The sequence below is a fragment of the Cricetulus griseus genome, chromosome 4 (assembly GCF_003668045.3).
Source record: "Cricetulus griseus strain 17A/GY chromosome 4, alternate assembly CriGri-PICRH-1.0, whole genome shotgun sequence".
Classification (NCBI taxonomy): domain Eukaryota; kingdom Metazoa; phylum Chordata; class Mammalia; order Rodentia; family Cricetidae; genus Cricetulus; species Cricetulus griseus.
Genome location: NC_048597.1, coordinates 109,742,507 through 109,765,133, shown reverse-complemented (window position 1 = coordinate 109,765,133; position 22,627 = coordinate 109,742,507). Strand labels below are relative to the sequence as shown.

General features: G+C 44.2%; 1 protein-coding gene across 1 annotated transcript in view; it reads right to left on the bottom strand.

Moving 5' to 3' along the window:
* Caln1 (calneuron 1) overlaps positions 1-14,688 on the bottom strand; it is a 407,298-nt gene extending 392,610 nt beyond the window's left edge. The window contains exon 1 of the mRNA XM_027416098.2: positions 14,570-14,688. Coding sequence (XP_027271899.1) covers positions 14,570-14,688 — 119 coding nt within the window. The remainder of the gene's footprint in view (positions 1-14,569) is intronic.
* Between the last annotated feature and the right edge of the window lie 7,939 nt (positions 14,689-22,627).

Below are 22,627 nucleotides of genomic sequence, written 5' to 3'. Positions count from 1 at the left end.
ATTTGAGATCATGGCTTGGCTTAGTCACTACTCTATTGCTGTAAAGAGACACCATGACCAAGGCAACTGCTAAAAGAAAGTATTTGATTGGGAGCTTGCTTACAGTTTCAGAGGTTTTGTCCATTTTATATCTACAGTCAAGAGTACTAGTGCCCAGCACCTACATGGGGTGGCTCACAACTACCACCCGAAACTTATTCCAGGGACCTGGTGTCTTTCTCTCTTCTCCATGGGCACTGCATGCATGTATGTACAAACTCTCACTCGGACACACACATACATAAAATAAAATGTGTGAATATATCTTTAAAGTAGAACAAAACAAATCTCTTTAAAAAGTTCAAACATAAACAAAAGTGGGGAAGTGGAATCAATTAAAATATGTGCTGGAAAGCCAATGGGATGACAGGAAGCTGGTCAGGAAAGCTATGGACACGTTTTTCTCCCCAAAGACTGTTAATGAACTCAGGTTTATACAAAAAGAAAAGGTGAAAAACAGAACTCTACCCACAGGCTAAAGTGCTGGGTAATTTCTGCTGATTCTGTTATTGCAGAAGCTAATCCCAAAATCCACTTTAAGAAACAAATTTATTACAGGATTGCTGAAATACAATGAACTGCATGTAAAGTTCAAAAGTTCTAGACTGTTTCAAACTAAATACATACACACATACACATATATACATACCTGTGTATATGAATCAGAAGTTCAAAAATCATCTCTGTGTGTGTGTGCGCATGCACGAGTTCGTGTGTGTGTGTGTGTGTGTGTGTGTGTGTGTGTGTGTGTGTGTGTGTGTGTGTGTGTGTGTGTGTGTGTGTGTGTGTGTGTGTGTGATTCTGATTCCCCACCTTCACCTCCAAGTACTGGGAACATAGATATGCTTCGCCATGGTTTACACAGTGCCAGAGATGGAGTCCCAGGGCTTCCTGCACGCTAGTAAACACTCTATCAACTGAGCTCCAGCTTTTCTTCGGTAAGCTTTTATCTGTGTATATACATCACATCAGATAGCAATGTATCTGTCTGTATCCCTTTGTTATTCCTTCCTACCTCTTCCTCCATTGTCTCACCTCATCTGCAGGAATCATTATACTCAGAATTTGGGGGACATGGATTTTTAGTATGTCCAGGTTTAGCTATTCCTAACCCCACCCCCAGTGTGGATTATCTAATACTAAGCTACAACCCTAGCCCATTATTAGGCTTATTTAGGGTAGAGAAAGGAACAAGGTCTCAGGTATATCAGTCTGGCCTCCTCCAGGCTATGCAGCCAAGGATGACCTTGAACTCATGATCTCCCTGCTTCCACCTTCTCAGTGCTGGGATGACAGGAGTGCTAGCACTCCAGGCAAGCACTATCTACCAAGCCAGCCACATCTGCAGCCCTCATTTCTTTATCCCAGTACAATTACAGAGATATAGAGGAAGTGTTAATTTGGAAAATTCTGGAAACTTTAGGAGGTGAAGTCTAACTGAAAAGGGTTACTGGGGACAAGTCTTCGATAGTCTATTACTCTCTCCCCCTCTAACCCCTCTCTCTTTCTTCTCTCTCTCCCTCCCTCCCTCTCCCTTCCTTCATTTCCTGTACACCATGAGGTAAGCAGCCTCTACCACTGCCTCCTTTCACCATGATACTCTGCCTCATCACAGGCCCAGAAGGACTGAAACTTCTGAATGAGCCAAAGAAAATCAGTCACAAAATGAATGATTCATTCATGAATCATTCATGAAAGCAGAAGGGGAGGGGTTAGCTGGGAAGAGGGAGATCAGCCCAGAGGGAGGAGACAAGAGAGAGTCATGTGGTAAATGTGATCAGAAGATAGTATACACATATATCAAAATACAATGAAACCTATTGTTGTGTATAAATAATATATGTTAAAAAACAAATCAAAATAAACAAACAAACAAACTACTTAGGGGCCATTGAGATGGCTCAGCAGATCAAGATGTTTGCCATCAAGCTTCTCAGCCTGAGTTCCATTCCCTTAATCAACATGGTGGAAGGAAAGAAATAACCCCAGCCAGCCCTCCTGTATCTTCATATGTGTGCTGTGGTGCACATTTCCTCCCTACAAATAAATAAACAAATGTAAAAATGGATACATACATAAATGTTTTTAAAGTTTTTTTAATTCCTTCCTTAAGTTGATTTTACCAGGAATTTTGTTACTATGAGGAGAAACTAAGAGGGCTGTTGAGTCTTCAGTGCTACAATTAATAGTCACATTAGACTCTTCATATAAACACAGACATTCAATTATTAGTTAAATATCTAGAAAGGGAAGGCATGAGATACAGCAGATGCATATTTGACTGTGTGACAATTTGCCAAATTGTTACATAAAGCAACTAGAACGTTCCATATCCTTCCTCCCAGTACAGTTCCAGTAGCCCAAAATACTTGCTATTCCCTTGTTTAAAATAATATTTACTTATGTGTATAAGTGCTTTGCCTGGATGTTTGTCTGTGCATCATGTGTGTGCCTGGTACCCAGGGAAGCCAGAAGAGGGCATCCAATTCCTTGGGATTAGACTTATAGACAGTTGTAGGCATAGTGGCCATGGAAGCATACAGAGGCCACTTGTTCACATCTGAGAAGGGGGAACACAACGTTCAGCACCCTTTCCTCTCTTTCCCTGTATCATAGTCACTGTTCTATCCCTGTGAAGAGACATCATGACCAAGGCAACTCTTATAAGAGAAAGCATTTAATTGTGGGTTTGTTTGTATTTTCCAAGGTTTAGTCCATCATCTTCATAGTGGGAGCATGGCAGCATCTTGATTGTTGGTTTGAATAAGATTCATAGATTTGAATGCTTAGTCACCAAGGAATGGAACTATCTGAAAGAATTAAGAGGTGTGGCTTTGTTGGAGGAAGTACATCACTGGGGAAGGACTTTGAAGTTTCAAACCAACACACCCTTTCTATTCAGTTTGTACCCAAGCCCATGAGCTGGTTCTGCCCACCTTTCTTCTCACTTGAACCTTTGTGGAAATGTCCTCACAGATGCATCCACAGGTGTCTCCTAGGTGGTCCTGAATCCAATCAAGATGACAATGAAAGTAAGCATCACAAACACTGTTCTGGGAATGGTTAGAATGGGATAGTTTACATAAAAAAAAGAAAACCTTGTTCTAAAATGTGTTCCTGGGACTGGAGAGATGGCTCAGTGGTTAAGAGCACTTGTTGTTCTTGCAGAGGACCCAAGTTCAGTTGCCAGCACCCACTTGGCAACTCACAATCATCTGTCATTCCAACTCCAGGGGATCCAACACCCTATTCTGGCCTCTGTAGGCACCTGCACTCACACACACACACACACACACACACACACCGGCATATACATGCAAATAAAATCTTTTCATTAATTAAATTAATGAATTAAATTAAGATAAAATTTAATAAATTAAGTTTAAAAAGTGTTCCTGCCCATGAGATCGGTGGCAAGAAAACAAACAATGATGCTGTCACAGTTTTCTTTGACAACTATAGTGCCACTTATTATGGTGTGGGTGTAAACAGCTAGGTGGGTGTAGAACAACTGGTCCTGCTGTGCTATTGTTTGCATGTTTTTAATTCCAATTCCTAGTGCACAATTACAACCTGAGTATGATCAGAGAAAGATGCAAAAACTCCTTTGTCATTATGATCAGGGCTGACAAGCAGAGTTTGAACCCCAGAACCTACAGTGGCACACTTAGATGACAGCATCAGTCCTAAGTTCTAGGACCAAATAGTCTGAAGTACACAGTACAGCAGCAGACATAAGACAGAGAGATGCTGCCTCAATTGAGGTTGAAGGAGAGAAAATGGGAGAAGCCATGTAACATTTGTTTACTTACATGTGAGTGTATGTGTGGGATGTGTGTCATGGTGTGCCCATGGAGGCAAGTGAACAACGTGGAAGAGTCCTCTCCTTATACCTTGTGGGTTCTGAGTATCAAACTGAGGTCTGCAAGCTTACAACAAGCATCTTTACTCGTTGAGTTGTCTCACAAGCTTGCAGCTTTCGATCCAATCTCCAAAACATGGAAAGCAAGCAAGGTGTCCTTTCCATGAGTAGATAGGTGGTAAGCGAACTGCATTTCACATATAAACTGTAACATAATCCAATGACAAAAAGAAATGAAGAGAAAAAATTAAAGATGACATAAACTTGAATGAGTAGGGAAGGATGGATAAGATCTGAGAGGAGTTGGGGAAAGGGAGTGAATTTGAACAAAATACACTGTCTGGAATTCTCAAAGAATAGAGAAAGATGGAAAGGAATGAAGAATCAAACAGTCATGACATGGGCCGAGCAGATGGCTTATGCTGCACCAGCATAAGGACGTGAGTTCAAACACCCAGAACATAAAAAGCTATGGTGGTCACATGGGCCTGTAACTTGGCACTGTGGGAGGTAGATACTGGTAGCAGCTCCAGGGACAGTGAGAAACTTTGTCTCAGTGGAATAGAAGGAGAATAACAGAAGACACTTGCTGTCTTCCTCTAGCTTCCAAATGTGTACACGTGGGCACATATACTCCCACAAAGATGTGTGCATGCTGCACATATTACACTCACCTATGAAAACACTAAATTTACACACACACACACACACACACACACACACACACACACACAAAGACATGACAATGACACAAAAGGCATTTGTGGATCACAAATGTTACTTGTACTCAAGTGAAAGAAGTCAGTCTAAGGCTGAAGAGGAGGTTCAGCTGTTAAGAGCACCTCCTGTCTTCCAGATGACCTAGCTTAGTTCCCAGCACCTATTTTGGGTAGCTCACAACCACCTATAACTCTAAGTCCATGGAATCCATCGCCCTCTTCTGGCCTCCATGGACACTGCACTCATATACACATACTCATAATTAAAATAAAACAAATCTTTTTTTGTTTTATTTGTTTTGTTTGTTAAAATAAAACAAACCTTTTCAGAAACCAGTCTGAAAAGGTAACATATTATAAGTGATGCTGAGGAAAAGACAAAACCATAGACATAAAATCCAGAGACAAAGTGCAACTAGGTGAAGCAGGGGTGCCTTTTCAGGGCAGGGAAAGTATGCTACTGTAACTGTGTGCTCATAACAATATACGTTTCTAAAAACTCACCAAATTTTCATCCACCAAGTTTACCTGAATGAGTGAAAATTTATAAAGTTGTTTAAGGCTAGAGGATGGAGATAAATGCCTGTAATTCCAGCACTCAGGAAGTAGAGGCAGGAGGATCATTAGTTCAAGTCCATCCTCGGCTACAGAGGCTGAGGGCAGCCTGAGTTACATGAGACACTATCCCAAAGAAAATAACAAATAATAAAGCATTTAAGAGCACAAAGAAATCCTAGACTGGAATGCAAAATGGAACAAATTCATTTGTACTGCAGACGTATAAAATGACCTCACTGAAGAGGACAGGAAGAACTTGCAACACAAATAGCCTTGGAAACAGACCCGCTGTGTAAAGCTAAATGCAGTGAACTCTGGGCATAAGCATCACAGCTGATGAAGTTGCCTCCCATAGGTTGATGACATCATTGTTTTCGTGACATTGTGAATGCATTTGGCCTCATTAAGTAAATGGATGATGGATGGTCAGAGCCAAATTGCTCTACATTATAGTTTAGCAAAGAAGGAGTCTAGAATGATCCATGTGGTAGTAGACTAGGAAACAGCATAGATCAATGTTTAGGTCAGGATAGTAACATTTAGAAATCTGTGTGGAATATATATATATATATATATATATATATATATATATATGCATGTATGTATATCTTGGCCCTGTCCAGCTGAGGTCTAGAAATCACAATTGTCCCATGGAAACAAGAACACCTAACACCCAGATCTTGACTTCTGACACCATTCTTTAATCAAAGAAAGCAGGGCAAATATCTGGAGAGATGGCTCAGTCAGTAGAATGATTGCTATGAAGCATGAAGACCTGAGTTTGATCACTGCAGCCCACATAAAAAGAGTTGGGCATGATGGTGCAAGCTTGTAATCCTCCTTATAGGGAGATGAAGAAAAGCGTACCCCTGGAGTTTGGTATCCAGCTAGCTCAGCTACCTGGTGTGAGTTTCAAGACAGTGAGGTACCCTGTCTCAAAAAAAAAAAAAAAAAAAAAAAACATGGTAGAAGTAATCTTAGGATCGGCACCTCAGGTTAATCTCTGAACATGTGCACACATGAGAGTACACACTCGAGAAAATACACACCAGAAAAACAAACAAACCAGGCAAGAAGTGTGCAAGAAGAGGCCAGGATATCTTGCAGTACCTCAAAATTAAACATTGCTCTCCAGGGAGATGCTCCCCTTCACACTGATAAAAACAATCCAAAGAGTAGATTCGTCCCCACCAGGCCACAATATATGAGTTGCTTTTGCCTATAGATCTTGGCTGTTAAGTCTAGTATATCTCTAAGAAGTCAAATGACTATTGTTGGCCCAGCCTAAGAAATCTCTTGATGTAGTGTTGAGAGATATTTGATGGCACTGTGAAACCCTGAGACAGTGTTAATAAAATCAACTTTGGATGGGGCTGGGAAGCAGCCAGCTGACCTTCCTTTTGACTGGAAACTCAGCAAGAGAATATCTCTCCATTTGTCCCAAACCAAAAGGACCTCAAATCCCTAAGTCCCTCCCTACTCCTTCCTGTATGTCTCTCTATCCATCTCCCAGGGCTCTCTATACTCTCCATGGCTAATTCTTGTCAACTAGTTGTTGGCTCTGTCCCCTGATCCGAGGTTGCTTTTACTATCACAGTCTCAGGGTCTTCAGAGTGTGATCAATATCCTGCAACAATGTGGGCTCAGCTTACAATCAAATATTAATTAAAGGGGAGAATTTGAGCCAGGCAGGATGCTGACCAACAATCCTAGCACTCAAGAGATGGAGGCAGAAGGACTAAGAATTCAAAGTCATCCTTAGCTGTATGGCCTGAGCCACATGGTACCCTGTCTCAGAAAACCATAATAAATAAATAGGAAAATTAGCATCCAATTTAATACCTTCTAAAATATCATTCCTATGGTCTACTCTTGGGGGTTTGTTGAATTCTTTGGGCATCAGAGGGAAAACATTCCTTTGTGGGACAGGTTTCCTAAACAAGGGTGGTGGTTGTGTCTAAGACAGGCATCAGACAGTAAAATGGGACATAAGCCTGTTATACCAGCTCTCAATTGCTGAAGCAGAGGAATTGTAAGTTTGAGGCCAGTCTTAGCTACATAGTGAGATGAGAACAGAGGGAAAGCCAGAGGAGGGGAGGGAGAGAGGAAAGAAGGAAAAGAAGGAAGAGGGGAAAAGGAGAAGATGGAGTGTGGAAAGAAAGGAGGGGGAGGAGGTGTGGGGAGGAAGGAGGAGGGGAGGGAGGACTGACTGGTAGATGCACCTGTGACATTTGCTATTATTTTCCCATCATCTCACAGTCATGCATTATTTTTAAATACTGTTTACTCTTAGCCCAACGGTTCCTCAAATATGTGACTGTCCCCATGCCTACTCCTACATCTTATTAGTTAATGCCATATTGTGCCACACATTTGTTTAATGCTTAGACACAGGACTATACAACAATTGATTTTCTTTGCTATTACCTTAAGTGTTCCACTCTGCGTCTAGAAGACATCATTCACAGGCCTTGCTAGACTTGCCAGAGAAATCCATGCATTAAACGAGTCATGAAAATACATTTGTTTGTTTGAGGGTTTTTTTTTTTTTCTGAGTCTAACAAAATTCCTTCTGCTTTGTTTTTCTTAAGACTTGGTCTCATGAAGCCCAGGCTAGCCTCAAACTTGCTCTGTCACTAAGTGTAACCTTGAATTCCTGATCCTCCTGCCTCTACCTCCAGAGTATTGGGGTTTCAGGGATTTCACCATAGCCAGCTAAGATTTCTTGGAACATTGAAATTTTTCCCTACATTGGAACTCTCCAGTTAGTCCCAGGTATGGTTAAAAAAAAAAAAAAAAAAAAAAAAAAAAAAAAAAAAAAAAAAAACCTCTTTTCCCTCTCTCTGTCTCTCTCTCTCTGTCTCTCTCTTCTCTCTCTCATCACAACACAAGCACACACACACACACACACACACACACACACACACACACACACACACACACACACACACACCCCTCTGGGTGTTAATGGCATCATTTTGAAAAGACAGCAAAGGAAACTGCCCCCTCCTGCCCTAAAGGAGGGTGGCTTGGTTATTGTATATTGAGAGAAGACAGTGACCGCTGGGTCCCAAATATGGATGTGAACCAAAGCCACGAAGGACTAAGCCCTGTTCAGTTAGGAGAATACAGAAACACATTCTGAGCACCATACCATTCAATGGAATCCACCCAACTCTGAAGTCACATAGCAGCAGTAACAGGCTGAGGTAAGACAAGGCATTCAAGAAGACTGTAAGAGCCATAGGTCAGGGCCAACTGCTGCAAAACCATCTTCTAAACAAATGGGACCATTGCACGTAGACACTCACAACAGTCATGGTTGCCTGCGTTAGACCACACAGCATAGACAGGGAGGGTTCACAGAACCACCCTAGCTAAGGAGCTTTGGCAGTTACAAGATGCCAGAGTGGGGTAGGTCCATCTTCTCCCAGGAATCAGGTTCCATCCCGTTAGGATGTTCATGCTCTGGGGGGGGGGGTGTCCCCAAATTCATTCACATAAAGACAGCATTGAATAGATTCTGTGGGCTAGGAAAAGAGGACATGAAATTGGGAAGAGAGTGTTGCAGGGCTATCTCGAGGGAGCTGAATGGGAAGTAAAGGTTAAAAATGATCAAGATATGATCAATACAGGCCTGAAATTATCAAAGGGTAGATCAAAAACATATTAATGCATTGGAATTGGAGAAATGGCTCTGCTGTTGAGAGAGCTGGCTTCTCTCACAGGGGACCTAGTTTAGTTCCCAGCACCCATATCTGACAGTTCACAACCACCTGTCACTTCAGCTCCAATGTCTTCTTCTGACCTCCATGGGTATCTGTTCTCATGGGGACATACCCAATAATACACATAATTTAAAAATAAAAACAAATCTGAAAAATAAAAGAGTGGTCCAGGAGTGAAAGAGAGACTGATGAGCCTGGGTCAGAAATCCAGGATCGGCCATCCCGTGTTCTGTGGGGTTGAGGGCTCACACCTTGGCTGCACTGTGGCTCCTTTGCTCATCAAGGACTCTGCTCTCTGCCCTGAGAGCTCTCACTTTCGTTTCCTTTGAGATCAGCTCCATTACCAAGCAATTTCAAGTACTTCCTCTCTCTAGTCCCCTGCCTCTCCATGTCTGTGTCCCCTGTCCTTAAAAGCCCTGTCCTCCAATGAACCAGTACAGCTATTCTGGAGAGCAATTTGGCAAAAGTTAGTGAAAGGAGATTGTGTGTGTGTGTGTGTGTGTGTGTGTGTGTGTGTGTGTGTGTGTGTGTGTGTGTGTGTGTGTGTTAATGTCAGCATGTTCCTTGCATGTTCCTGTCTCTGGATGCACACATATGTCGAGGGTGAGCATGCTCATGTATGCATGTAGAGAACAGACATCAACAACAGATGTCTCTCCACAGGTGTCATCCACCTTGCTTGTATTTTTTTTAATTTTTAAATTACAACTATTTATTTATTATGTGTGTGAACTTGTCATGGCCCTAAGTCAGTTCTCTCTTTCTACCATGTGGTGTCCCAGGGATTGAACTCACGTCATCAGGCTTAGCAGCAAGCCCCTTTACTCACTGAACCATATTGCCAGCCATCTTACTTTGTTATTATTTTTATTATTGTGGCTACTGCTGTTGTCTCTCACTGGATCCAGGGCTCACTAAGGAGCCTGTCCAATGAGTCCCAGGGATCCATTCACCTGTCTACACGGATCTAACACTGGGATTGCAAGCATGCATCGCCACACCCAGCTTAAGTGGGTGTTGGAAATTTAACTCAGGTCTTCATGCATGCATGGTAAGCACTTTCCTGAGCTAACTCTCCAGGGTACACTTTATTGACCCAAACATTTTGACTTTAGTATACATGCACAAGTTCATAAGGATAGACTCACAAAGATGGCCATTGCAGTATTGCTTGTGACAGAGCAAGAGAGTGAAAGAGCCAGGGGGAACGAGAGAGGTGACATCAACAGGCACCAATGGGGCTTGGTTAACTAAATAACTATACAGTAGAAAAGAATGTCATCAGGGACAGGGAGGAGGCTCATGGTACATAATGAAGGACCAGAATTCAGATCCCCAGGAGCCACATAAATTCTGGGTGGATGTAACAGCCTACCAGTAATTCTAACCTTTAGAGATGAAGAAAGGGTATCCCAAGAGCAAAACTAGATTTATGAGGGGACCTGAGTTTGATTAAGAGACCTTGCCTCAAAGGATATGGTAGAAGAGTGGTCGGGGATGATTCCCAACACTGGCCTTTGGCCTGCATCAGTATTCGGGGGCTGGGAGTATAACTCAGTCAGTAAAGTGCTTGCCTAGCATGCGAAACATCCTGGGTTCCATAGACAGTACTCCATAAGCGATGCTGACCTAAACCTAAACCAGGCGTGGCTTATGCAATGAACATTTGCAATCCCAGTGGTTGAGAGGCATCCGTAAAAGGATCAGAAGTTCAATCCTTGGCTATGTAGCACATAGCAAATTTGAGGCTAGCATAGGCTGCTCGAGACCCTGTCTCAAAAATTAATTAATTAATTGCTGAGATGGTGCAGTCAGTGAAGAGCCTATTGCCTTGCAAGCATGAGGATCAGAGTTTGATCCCTGGCATCCACATAAAAAGCCAGGCATGGTAGCATGGATTTGTAATCCCAGTGCTGGGGCAGTGGAGATGAGAAGATTCCTGGGGCTCACTGACCAGTCAGCCCAGCCTAACCAACAGGCTCCAGGCAAGTGAGAGATTCTGTCTCAAAAAACAAGGGGATAGCTCCTGAGTAATGACACTTGACATTGTCCTCTGGCTTACATAGAAAGAAAGAAAGAAAGAAAGAAAGAAAGAAAGAAAGAAAGAAAGAAAGAAAGAAAGAGGGGTGGGGAGGGGAGGGATGGAGAGGGAAGGAATTGAGAGGGGAGGGAGGGAGAAAGAGAGAGAACTCCAATGTCCAGATCCAGTCCTTCCATCACAATACAAGGATGAGCCTCATCTTACTACAGTGTCTTGTGTTACACACCCTCCCCTGAAACCAGCTTCCTTAGAGATATTTGATCTTGCAGCATCTTTGTGAGGTCTGATGTGTTCAGTAGCACTGAACAAACACTTGGGGAGACAGAAGCACCCAGTGTAAGGACCACAGAAGTGCCTGGGGTCTCATGGGGGAAGGGGAGACACAACGAGTAAAGATGAGGGGATCTTTCAAGGGGTAGATGACAGCAACCTAGCAACCAAAGCCAGCTTAGCAACGGGGCAAGAAGAAGTTGAGTTCCTTTAGCCTCTTGCTGTGTTGGACCATAAGGCCACAGGGCAGTTTGTGGGACCTGTTTATGGAGAGACTCTCAAAGCTCTTCAGAACAGGGGTGGGAGGGAGAGAAACAGGGAGAGAAAAGTGCCCTTTGAATTGAGAGTCAGCAATTTAATGACTCATACATTCTAGATCCCTGCTTTGTCTACACATTTTCATTTCAAAATACTAAAAACACTTTGTTTGGAAGATTGGTTATTTTTAGCTTATGTATCAATAGTGCACATCCACTTCTCCCCAGAGAGAACAGCTTTCTTCGGATTGGCCTGCAGCACCACCCTAGAAGTGGAGTTGTTTACTTAGCTGTATCTTGTCAAAACTGCAGGGACATCTCTCTGTCCCATTTTTTTGAGGTGGCCAACTGCACTACTGACCACCCAAGAGTCACTCAAGACCAGTTCTCTGGTGGCTTTGTCAACTTGACACACCTAGCATTGCCTGGGAACAGAGTCTCAGTGAGGGAGGGACTTGCCAAATCAAGTTGGCCTGTGGGGATGCTTGTGGGGATTACGTTAATTAACTGCTGTGGGAAGATCCAATCTAAAGAGGGCAGCTCCATTCTCTAGGCAGAGGTCCGGGACAGTGTAAGAGTGGAGAAATCATGCTTGCATTCATTCTTTTCTACTCTTAACTGTGGATATACTGTGACTATTTGAAGCATGTTGGTGTGTCAACAAAGATGAACTATAAACCTAGGATTGTGAACTGCAATAGACCTTTTTCCTCTAAGTAGTTTTTGCCCAATGTATTTTATTGCAGCAACATAAATGGAAGTAAAATGACATCCAAAGATTCCCCCAGATCCCCTGGCATGGACAGAAATGGAAGAACATTCATTCAGCATCCAAATCAAGAAGCCAGCGCCCATACAAGTCAGGATAGCCCGCTCTCTGGGGGCTCATCCTTGCAAATGACTGCAGCTTAAATCTCAATAGAGCAACTTAGTATTGGCCTCAGAGCTGCACAACTGCAGTTCTAGCACTCTGGAGAATAAGGTAGAAAGATCATGGGTTTTATATCATCCTGGGATACAAAGAAAAGAAAAGAGAGGGCTGGGAGGAAAGAACTTATCATATTTAAGTTGGGAAAACCCACATTATCTACAGGCTGCACCATCCCAAAGATTGAGGTCCCAGACTGAATAAAAAGAAAAAAAGTGAATTGACTACTACCTAAGTGTGAGTGCCATGTGACCTGACACCACCAAGTCCTGCCAATATGCCCTCCCCACCATGGTGACCATAGCTCCTCAGATCACAAGTTGAAATAATTTCTCCCTCAAGTTGCTCTTTGTTGGGTTTTTGTCACCACCATGGCAAGAGTAACTAAACACCTGGCCAAACTTCTCAAGCAGCCATTGTGAGCCCACTCTTAGACACAAGTTGCCCTGTGGCTCAGAGTCCTCGGGAGGGTTCACCCTGCATGTCAAGATTCTCTTGACCAAGAGTTTCATCAGCTACTGCCCTTGAGATCTTAAACACTGAGTTGTCTTGAAGAAGGTTCTAGAATCTAGCTACAGTCATGCAATGTCCTGTGCCACAGGCCTCCATGCTTACATTTCTACAATTCTGGGGAAACATGGAAAATCAAGAACTGCATCACCAAAAAAACACATTTCCACCCCCCCCCATAAGCCTAAGTTCACTCCCTTCACCATGAACACTTTCCACCACTAACAGGAGCGAGGATGGAAAGAACAAGAGCCTCCTTGACCAACAATAGCCTTAGAGAGATAATCTCAGGACAGACCAATTTAAAGAGCTTACTATCATCTAACCTTTGATGCCAGTATCACACAGATCTAAAATCCCTTCTACACAAAACCACAACCTGTGGCTTGGTAACATATAGACCCATATCCTGAACTGACCTCTTCTATACACAGGGAGAGAGAGGCAAGGAAGAACAGAAAGGAGGAGGGAGACAGAGGAGGGAGTGAAGGGAGGAGGAGGAGGAGCAGGAAGAAAGGAAGAAGCAGGGTAGGCAGGTGAGGTCAGAGGTGGAGAAAGAGGGTTAGGAGAAGGAGGTGGAGGAGAAATGAAAGGGAAATACAAAAAGAAAGAGGAGGAGGGGGAAGAAAGGAAGAGGTTATCCTAATTATCCTCAGAGAGACTTGGATAGGAATTCAGGGTTCTCCTTTGACTGTGTCACCTCAGGCCAGTGGCTCAGTATTTGCTACCACTTTTATAAAAATGCACTTGCACAGCTAGGCCTGGAGATGCAGGCCTAGTAGTCCAACTACTTGGAAGACTGAATGAAGCAGGGGGGATTTCACATTTGAGGACGATTGGGCTACTGTGGGGATTTAAGGCAAGGCTGAACAACTTAATGAAACCATGTCTCAAATTAGGAAAAAAGAAGACTTGGAATGTAGTATAGTGGTACAGCACCCACCTAGAATCCCCCAGTGAGGGGCTGGGGTATGTCTCAATGGTAGATCACCTGCCTAGAATGTCCCAGTGAGGGCTTGGGAGTGTGGCTCAGTGGTCAAGCACTTGCCTAGAATTCCCCAGTAAGAGGTTGGTGGTATCGCTCAGTGGTAGAACAGTTGCTCCAAAACCCTGTACATAATAAGGACCTGTATAGCACTAGTCTAATACACACAAAGTCCTAGATTCAGTCTCCAGTACTCTTCACACACACACACACACACACACACACATACACACACACACACACACACGCGCGCGCGCGCGCGCGCACGCACGCGCACGATTTAAAAGATTCTCATGGGAGTATTTTGAGAATTAATTAAAATGACCTATGTAAAGGTTCCATTTCCATGCTGTCACTTGCTCTGCATTCTGCAAGTTTCATCTGTTTCATAACAACTTACACCCTCTCAAACCCAGTATTGATAGTGAGTTTGCAACCACACCCTCTTGCCTTGAGTGTGAATCTCAAATGGAGTCCATGGAAACCCACCACCTTCAGAATCCATAGAAACTCTCTGTCTCCTGCTGGAAGTCCCCCACCCACCCCCACCGACTTCTCATAGACTCTCCTCTCTCTCCTAAGTATCACAGCTCTCAGACCCCACCCCACTCCCCTACCTGGGAGTTGCAAAGCAATCTATGTCCAGGGATTTGGGGTTGGGGGAAGACTTGCCAGGTGGGGAAGTCAGGGGCTGGGCTTCTCCGTGGCTCCTCTCCCCCTTCAGGGCTCTCTTGGCCCCCCTTTGTCTCATTCTCAGGCTCCCCATCTCCAGGTTGCTCAGGCAGCCGCATCAGGGGTCCAGAGTGATGTGGTCAGAGATTTGGGGGTACATCAAAGGCACTTCAGCGAAGACATTGAGACTCTGCAAGGAGTTGACAAAAACTTACTGCTGGAAACAGTGCTGAGCGGTTATTTACTCAAAGTAGTTGCCTAAATAATTCACACCTGCCCTTCCATGTTTACACGGGACAATGGTAGATACAACTGTGGCCCAAGAAATATAATTACAGTACTGACAGATGTTTAGTTATTAATAAGGGCTCAATGTCACCAGAGAGTATTACATAACAAATGGATCTGTGCCTCTGGAAGCAACTTTCTAGGTACTTTTCCATTCACACCCTCGGGCTTTGCCTAAGCAATATAAAATGAACAATAGATTCAGATACCAACTTGAGGGCTACTTGCAAAAAAGCCCAGCACTTCACATATAGCTCAGGGGAGCTCAGGGGCAGACACTTGCCCGGCATGTGTGAGACCCTGGGTTCCTTCCCTACCAGCTTTGCCTTCCACAGTCAATGGGAAAGTATTGCCAGCCTTGATGGAGCATGTCTGAAATCCCAGCTACTCAGGAGGATGTAAATTCAAGACCAGCTTGAGCTACAGAGTGAGACCCTGTTTCAAACTAAAAGATTAAAAAAAATAATAATAAGTAGCAGTGAGATGACTCAGCAGATAAAGGAGCTGACTCAGCAGATAAAGGAGCTGACTCTGCAACTCGAGTTCAAGCCTTAGAATCCACATAACAGTGGAGGGAAAGAACTGACTCCACGAAGTTGTCCTTTGACCTCTGCATGTGTTCCAAGGCATGCATGCACCCCCACATACATATCATGCATGCATACACATACATCATGCACATACACAATAAAAAAAAAAAACAAGCTTTAAATAAAAAGAAATAAAACTAAGTGGTTGGGCTGGAATGACCTCAAGGATGGGACCACAGGAAATCCTTTGAGGGAAGAAACTTCCTGAGTTTAGATTACCAAACAAGATGTGTGTGACCACATACACACACACACACACACACACACACACACACACACACACACACACCCTAGCACTGGTCTTTAGACTTTGTGTTTGTCATGTCTTTCACCACTGATAATTGCTTGGAAAACACTCAGTTAAGCAGGAATGGTTTATTTTGGCTCACAGCTTTAGTGACATCAGTCTGTGATGTTTGTTTGCTGCTTCTGGTCCTGTTACAAGGTAAAATATCATGGCAGGTGGTGATGGAGCAAACCTGCTCACCCCATGGTGGACAGGAAGCAGAGAGGGAAGCAGGAAGTGGCCAGGGATATGGTCTGTCCTTCAAAAACCAACCCCTAGTGATGTACTTCTTCAGCTAACCGCCACCCCATAAAAGCCCACTCCTTCCCAAAAATGTCATAAGATATTGACTCTATCATTGGGTTAATGCATTCAGAAAATCAAAGGCTTCAGAAATTGATCATCTCCAAAAAAAATCTCACCTCTGAACACTGCTGCACCAGGATCCAAGCCTTCAACATGTGAGCTTTTAGAGAGAAATTTCACAGCCAAACCATAACACTGTTTGATATAACAATTTCCTCTAGGCTGAAACTCAATTCCTGGAGAGAAGCTCCTTAAGACTCAGGAAGTAAACAACCCACAAGTCTCAAGAAGTCTTTGAAACTTAGCAGGTTCACAAGGCCATTGGGTCTTAGCTAGCTTTAACTCTCAACCTCACACAGTCTAGGGTCACCCAAGAAGGAAATTTCAATTGAGAAATTGCTCAGATGAGGCCAGCCTGTGGGCATCTTGATTGTTAGTCAATTTAAGAAGGACCAAATCCACCTAGGGCAGCACCATTCCCTGGGCTGGTGGTCCTGAGCTATGAAAATCAGCTTATCTGGGGCAACCAGTAAACAGCACTCCTCCATGGCTTCTGTTTCTTTTTCCTGCTCATTCAATAACGAACTGTGATAAACCCTTTGCCCCTTTAAGCTTTGGTCAGTGTGTTTCATCACAAAAACAGAAAGGAAACATCTCCCTCTTCTTCCCTGAATTATTTAAGCAGTTAGAACTGCTGAGAAGAGGAGGCTGGCTAACCTGTTGAGCTGCCTGCAAGTTGTACAGTGAGCTTCGGGTACCAGCTGTCATGAGTCGTCATCCATGCTGGCTTGGCTTTCCCTGATGCAACTGTCTTTGAGTCACCCATACTCCTGTAAGCGATATTTTCACTGGTTCTCCGAGTTGGACTTTGGTAGTTTGGTTACTTTGGTCTGTCATCAGTTCCCTATCTGGAGTGAACAGACCTTTGTACATGTCTCCCTAGGCCCATACAACAACACTAAATCTCAGACACACAGTCACAATACACACCAGCATGGATCTTGGGACACACACACACACACACACACACACACACACACACACACACACACACACACACACGTGACGGATTTCAGACGCCCACATGTGTCCATGCACATTCAACAGCCTCCATCTCTGAACACACACTCACAGAACAGTGCTTTGGTTCACACTCACACACTTACAACAGTACTAGTCCTTGGGAATGAACCCAAGACTGAGTCATGTCCCATAGTCACATCCAGGTCACCTCAGACCTGAATTCAACCTCCTCCTCCTCTGACGTTGACATACCAGGTACTCCTATCCCCCACACACACACTGCACCCCCACAGCTGATGCCACTGTACACTCTGTCCCCACCTGCCGTGCCACACCACTCTCTCACAGGCCCCTGTGACTCACTGATTCACATGCGCTGACACCCACTCCCCACGCACGAGGCATGCATCTAGACTCTCTCAGTCGCCTCGAGTCATCTCGTGAAGTTCAACAGGAAAAACAAATTTTCCATGTGCTGACAGTAGACATTTTTTAAAAAGTGACATTTTATTTTCAAATATGGTTTTAGTTGCCAAGGGAGAGCTAGCACCCTAAGAGCTGTGAGTGGTGGGAAAGACAGAGTTCCAAAGATTTCCAGTTGGCTCCCTTAGGCAAAATCCTTCCCTGTCAGGCTGCTCCAGGCAGGGTGGCCGTGGGGAGAGTGCTCTTAATGGTACTGGAGCAGCAGACCTGGCCATAAAATAGCTCGAAGCTCTCTTGTAAGGCTGTCCAAGCTCACGGGCATTGGGCTTGAAAGCTCAATCCACTTAATGACTTGGAGCTTGCCCACGTTTCCTCAGGAACATGACCTCAGAAGAGGCAGTTTCACAGATGGAACAATTGCCCCTGTAGCTCAGGGGGCCATAGGTGTCCAAGCCAGGAAGCCCAAGACAGAGCAAACCCCCCCAGTCAGAAGCCATACCACCACAGTTCCCTTCTTGCTGCCTGCTCCAAGAACAGCGCTGGGGAGACAGCTCAGTCAGTAAGCACAGTGTTTGCCATACAAGCATGAAGATGTGGGTTCCATCCCCAGAACCCAAATATAAAAAGCTGGACATGGGCTGGAGAGATGACTTAGCAATTAAGAGCACAGGCTGCTCATCCAGAGGACCTGTATTCAATTCCCAGCACCCACACTGTAGATAACAAACACATGTAACTCCAGTTAAAGGGGATCGCCACTCTCTTTTGACCTCCATAGGCACAGAAGGCAATGTGTGCACACAGTACACCAACATACAAACAGGCAAAACAACCCATACATATACAACTAAAAAAAATTGTTTAGGATGGGCATGGTGACATAGAGTGATAACCTAATTCTGGGGTAATAGAAATGGGAGGACCCCCGAGGTTCCCTGACCAGCTAGTCTAGCCTATTGGTGAGGTTCAGGTTTAGTGAGAGATCCTGTCTCAAAGAACAAGATCAAGTCAATGAGATGGCTCAGAGAGTAGAGATGCTTGTGTATGGGCCTGACAACCTGAGTTCAATCCCTGAGTCTCACAAGGTGGCAGAGAGAACAATTCCCAAGTGTTGTCTTTTGACCTCTCTCTCTCTCTCTCTCTCTCTCTCTCTCTCTCTCTCTCTCTCTCTCTCTTACACACACACACACACACACACACACACACACACACACACACACATCCACGCACACATGTATACAGGATATATGCACACACAGAGAAAAAATAAATGAATCAATTAAAAAACACACAAGGTGGGTCAAGCATGACCCAGCACTCAGGAGGCAGAGGCAGGTGGATCTCTGTGAGTTCAAGGCCAGCCTGATCTACAGAGCAAGCTCCAGGACAATCAGAGGTATATAATAGAGATACCCTGTCTCAAAAATAAAACAAACAAACAAACAGGCAAAAATACCCAGGGTGGATAGAACCTGAGGAATACCACTCAGGGTTATTCTCTGACTGCCATATTTGCATATGTATGCATGCACCTGCTCTGTGTTTCCTTCTTTCTTGTTGCTTCATTAAAATACCCTGACAAAATAACTTAGAGGGGAAAGGGTTTATTTTGGCTCATGGTTCCAGAGGGACACAGTTCATCACAATGGGGAAGGCATGGTGACAGGAGCAATGTGAATTTGAATGTAACTGCCCCATAAGCTCATAAGGAGTAGCACTGTTAAGAGGTGTGGCTTTTGGAGTATGCATGGCCTTGTTCAAGGAAGTATGTCACTGTGAAGGCAGGAATTGAGGTCTCATATATGCTCAAGCCATGCCCAGTGTCTCAGTTCACTTCCTGTTGCCTGCTGGTGTAGGGACTCTCAGCTCCTTCTCTAGTGCCATGTCTACCTGCACCAGGTTTCACCATGATAATGGACTAAACCTCTGAAACTGTAAGCCACCCCAACTAAATGTCTTTCTTTTATAAGGATTTCCGTGGTCATGCTGTCTCTTCACAGCAATAAAAGAAACCCTGACTAAGACAAGCAGGAAGCTGACTGGTCACATTGCAACCATACTCACTGAGATTAAAAATATGTGGCAGCACGCCAATTTTGACAATATATCTAAAATGTATGAACCTTTGAACATCTTATGGAGCAACAGAGCCAGTTCTCTGAGAACTGTGTGCACAACTTTGAGGGTAATGAAGATGGAATACTGAGTAATTGTCTGACTTCAGCCATATACTTTCAGGAATAAAAACTATTTCTTTACTTAGAAAAAAAAAAAAAGAAAGAAAGAAACATACTTAGGAAGCAAAGAGAGAAAAGGAAGTGGAGTCAGGTTATCAAACCCCCAATTCTGCCCCCAATGAGGTGCCTCCTTCCAAAGGCTCTGCCTCTTAAAGATTCTGTTTCCTTTCCAGATAGTGGCACCAGCTAGGGACCAAGTGTTCAAACTATAGCCTGTGTGGTACATTTATCATTCAAACCACAACAGAGGGAGACAGAGACAGACAGACAGACAGACAGAGACACAGAAAGATTGGTGAAAGCCGAGGCACCGCTCACAGTCCAGGACTGGCCACCCATGAGTAACAAGTGAAACAGCCAACATGGGTTTCTGGAAAGAATAGAAGATTGACCTTCAACACCCTCCCTGAGTCCCGAGGAGCCTGGCATACTTTTGGGGGACCTACAGTTGATTCCTCATGAAAATGGATCTGTCCTCCCAAATGACCTGATGAGATTTCTGAGGATGATTCACTCCAGGATTTATCCTGGAAGTCCATCTGCCAACTTCCTGTATCATCTCCTGGAAGAGAAGCAGGTGTTTGTGCCCAAATCTTGAAGTTTGAGTTCTGCGATAATGGCGGGGTGCCCATTATCATCCTTTTTAGCTTCTTGCTCCAAGAAGTTATCTGCCCACTTCCTGAAGCACCTAAAACATTCCTGGATGCATTAGCCAGCTTTGCAGGATGAGTGGGTGTTGTTCACATACCCCCCAAATGGCATTATATTGGGTCTGCCCCTCAGGTACTCCATCAGTTCCATGGCTTGTGGGTGTGCATAGGTGTGTGTGCCTGCATGTGTGTATGCACATGTGTGCATGTGTTTTTGGAGGCTAGTGGTGAATATTGGGTGTCTTTCTCAATCACTCTCTGCCTCATTTTTCTGTTAATTTTAAAATTATACACACACAAACATACATACACATATGTGTTCCAGAGATTAAACTCAGGCCGTTAGACTTGTCAGCAGTCACCTTTATCCACTAAGCCATCTTGCTGGCCCTCCACCTTATATTATGAAGCAGGTATTTCACTGAAACTAGAGCTTACCAATTTTGTAAATAAATTGGCTGACCAACAAGTCCCAGGGATTATCCTGTCCCCACCTCCCCAGCACTCACCAGGATTAGACTCACACCACAGCACCTAAATTTTTAGATGGGTTCTGAACTCTAGCCTGCACTTCAAGAATAAGCTTCTTCTGTCAGTAAGGATCCTTGAGAGTCTAATTCATATTAGAGTGTAATACACTGATGATCTCCTTATTCCACAACAGGGCATGCATGTTTTGTTGATACCCATAGGAGGCCTTCCCCTTTCTGATCCAAGACAGAGAAGTGGATGAGGGGTAGATGGGGGGAGGGGAGAAGAGGGAGAGGAAACTGTGGTTGGTATGTAAAACAAATGAAAAAAATAATTAAAAAAAACAAGGCATGTTGACCCCAGTGCCTCCAAGGACAGTGGGATAATATAAAGATGCCAATCTGCCACATGTCAAAGTAAGGGGTAACAGGAAACTGTCCCAAATGGGAAGCCACAACTTGTTGCCTACTGATTATGGCTGGGAAGGAAGCGAGCCCAGCAATGTGATTTCTACAGAGAAACTGAAAACCCAGACTCCCAGACTTGTCAAAACAACAGACAGCTGGCTTCATTAAGTCCTGCCAATAAAGACCTTCAAGTTTTAAGAGTCTTTATGAGAAAACAAGAGCAAATCCAGGTGTAGCAGCACTCACCTGTGACTGCAGCTCTCAGGAGGCGGAGGCAGGAGGATCAGGAATTCTAGATCATCCTCAGCTATTAATAAGTTTGAGAATAGCCTGGATTACATGAGACTCTGTCTCAGATGATTGATAGATGAGTAGAAGATGATAGATAGATAGATAGATAGATAGATAGATAGATAGATAGATAGACAGACTGATGCTAGATAAATCATTTAAATAAGTGATTTCTGTCTACATAGAGGGGTTGCTTCTACTGAAGTTGACCATTGACGATGACCTCAGCCCCTCCTTACAAACTGGTGACATGTCGATCCCTGAACTACTGGTACACAGCCAGCTCCTGCTGGGCTGGCATAGGGTTACCCAGCACCAGAATGCCGGAAGGGCAGGGCAGCAGGAATAAGATGTCCTTAGGCAAAACATACTTTGAGTACCAACCAGTTCTGCCATCAGAAGGAGGCCTAGCTTCCTGGGGTTTTCCAGGACTCAGTCCCCTCCCCTCAGGAAACTAGGGGACAAGTTGAGTATAGCTGGAGGGCTCCCAGCTGGGGCCTAGCTAATCAGGGGTAATAGACATTTTTGTTTCCTTTCTCTCCCCTCTCCCCCCTCCTCCCCTCCCCACTCCTTCTCTGACAGTGTCTCACTCATCCTGCCCTGGAACACACTATCTAGCTCAGGTTGGTCTTGAATGCTCCTGCTTCTGCCTCCCCAGAACTGAGATCATAGTCTGGTTCACCATAGCCCACTTCCCCACTCCCTCTTTACTTCCCAAACAACAAAAAATGAAGCTAGGAAAAGCACCCTGTGCTTGTCTGGCCAGACCTGAGTCAGGGCATCAAGAACAAATGAGAACCTAAAACAAAAGTGACCAGGAAATCCATTTTGAGCCTGCAGCTGCATCCCAATGCTCACACTGTGGCTCCCTTGGTTACCAGCCAGCTCTTTCACCCTCTCTGGCTCCTAAGCGACTACTTAATCAGGCATTGTGCGTTCAAATGTATTCATTATATTTTAATATGATTATGTCCAATCCAGTAGACTGAAACAGATTCATCCAGATGTGTAATTAGTCTCTAAATGCCTATTATTCTTAGTGTCAACTTGGCAGGGACTTTGAGAACGGAGAAGCCATTCATACTC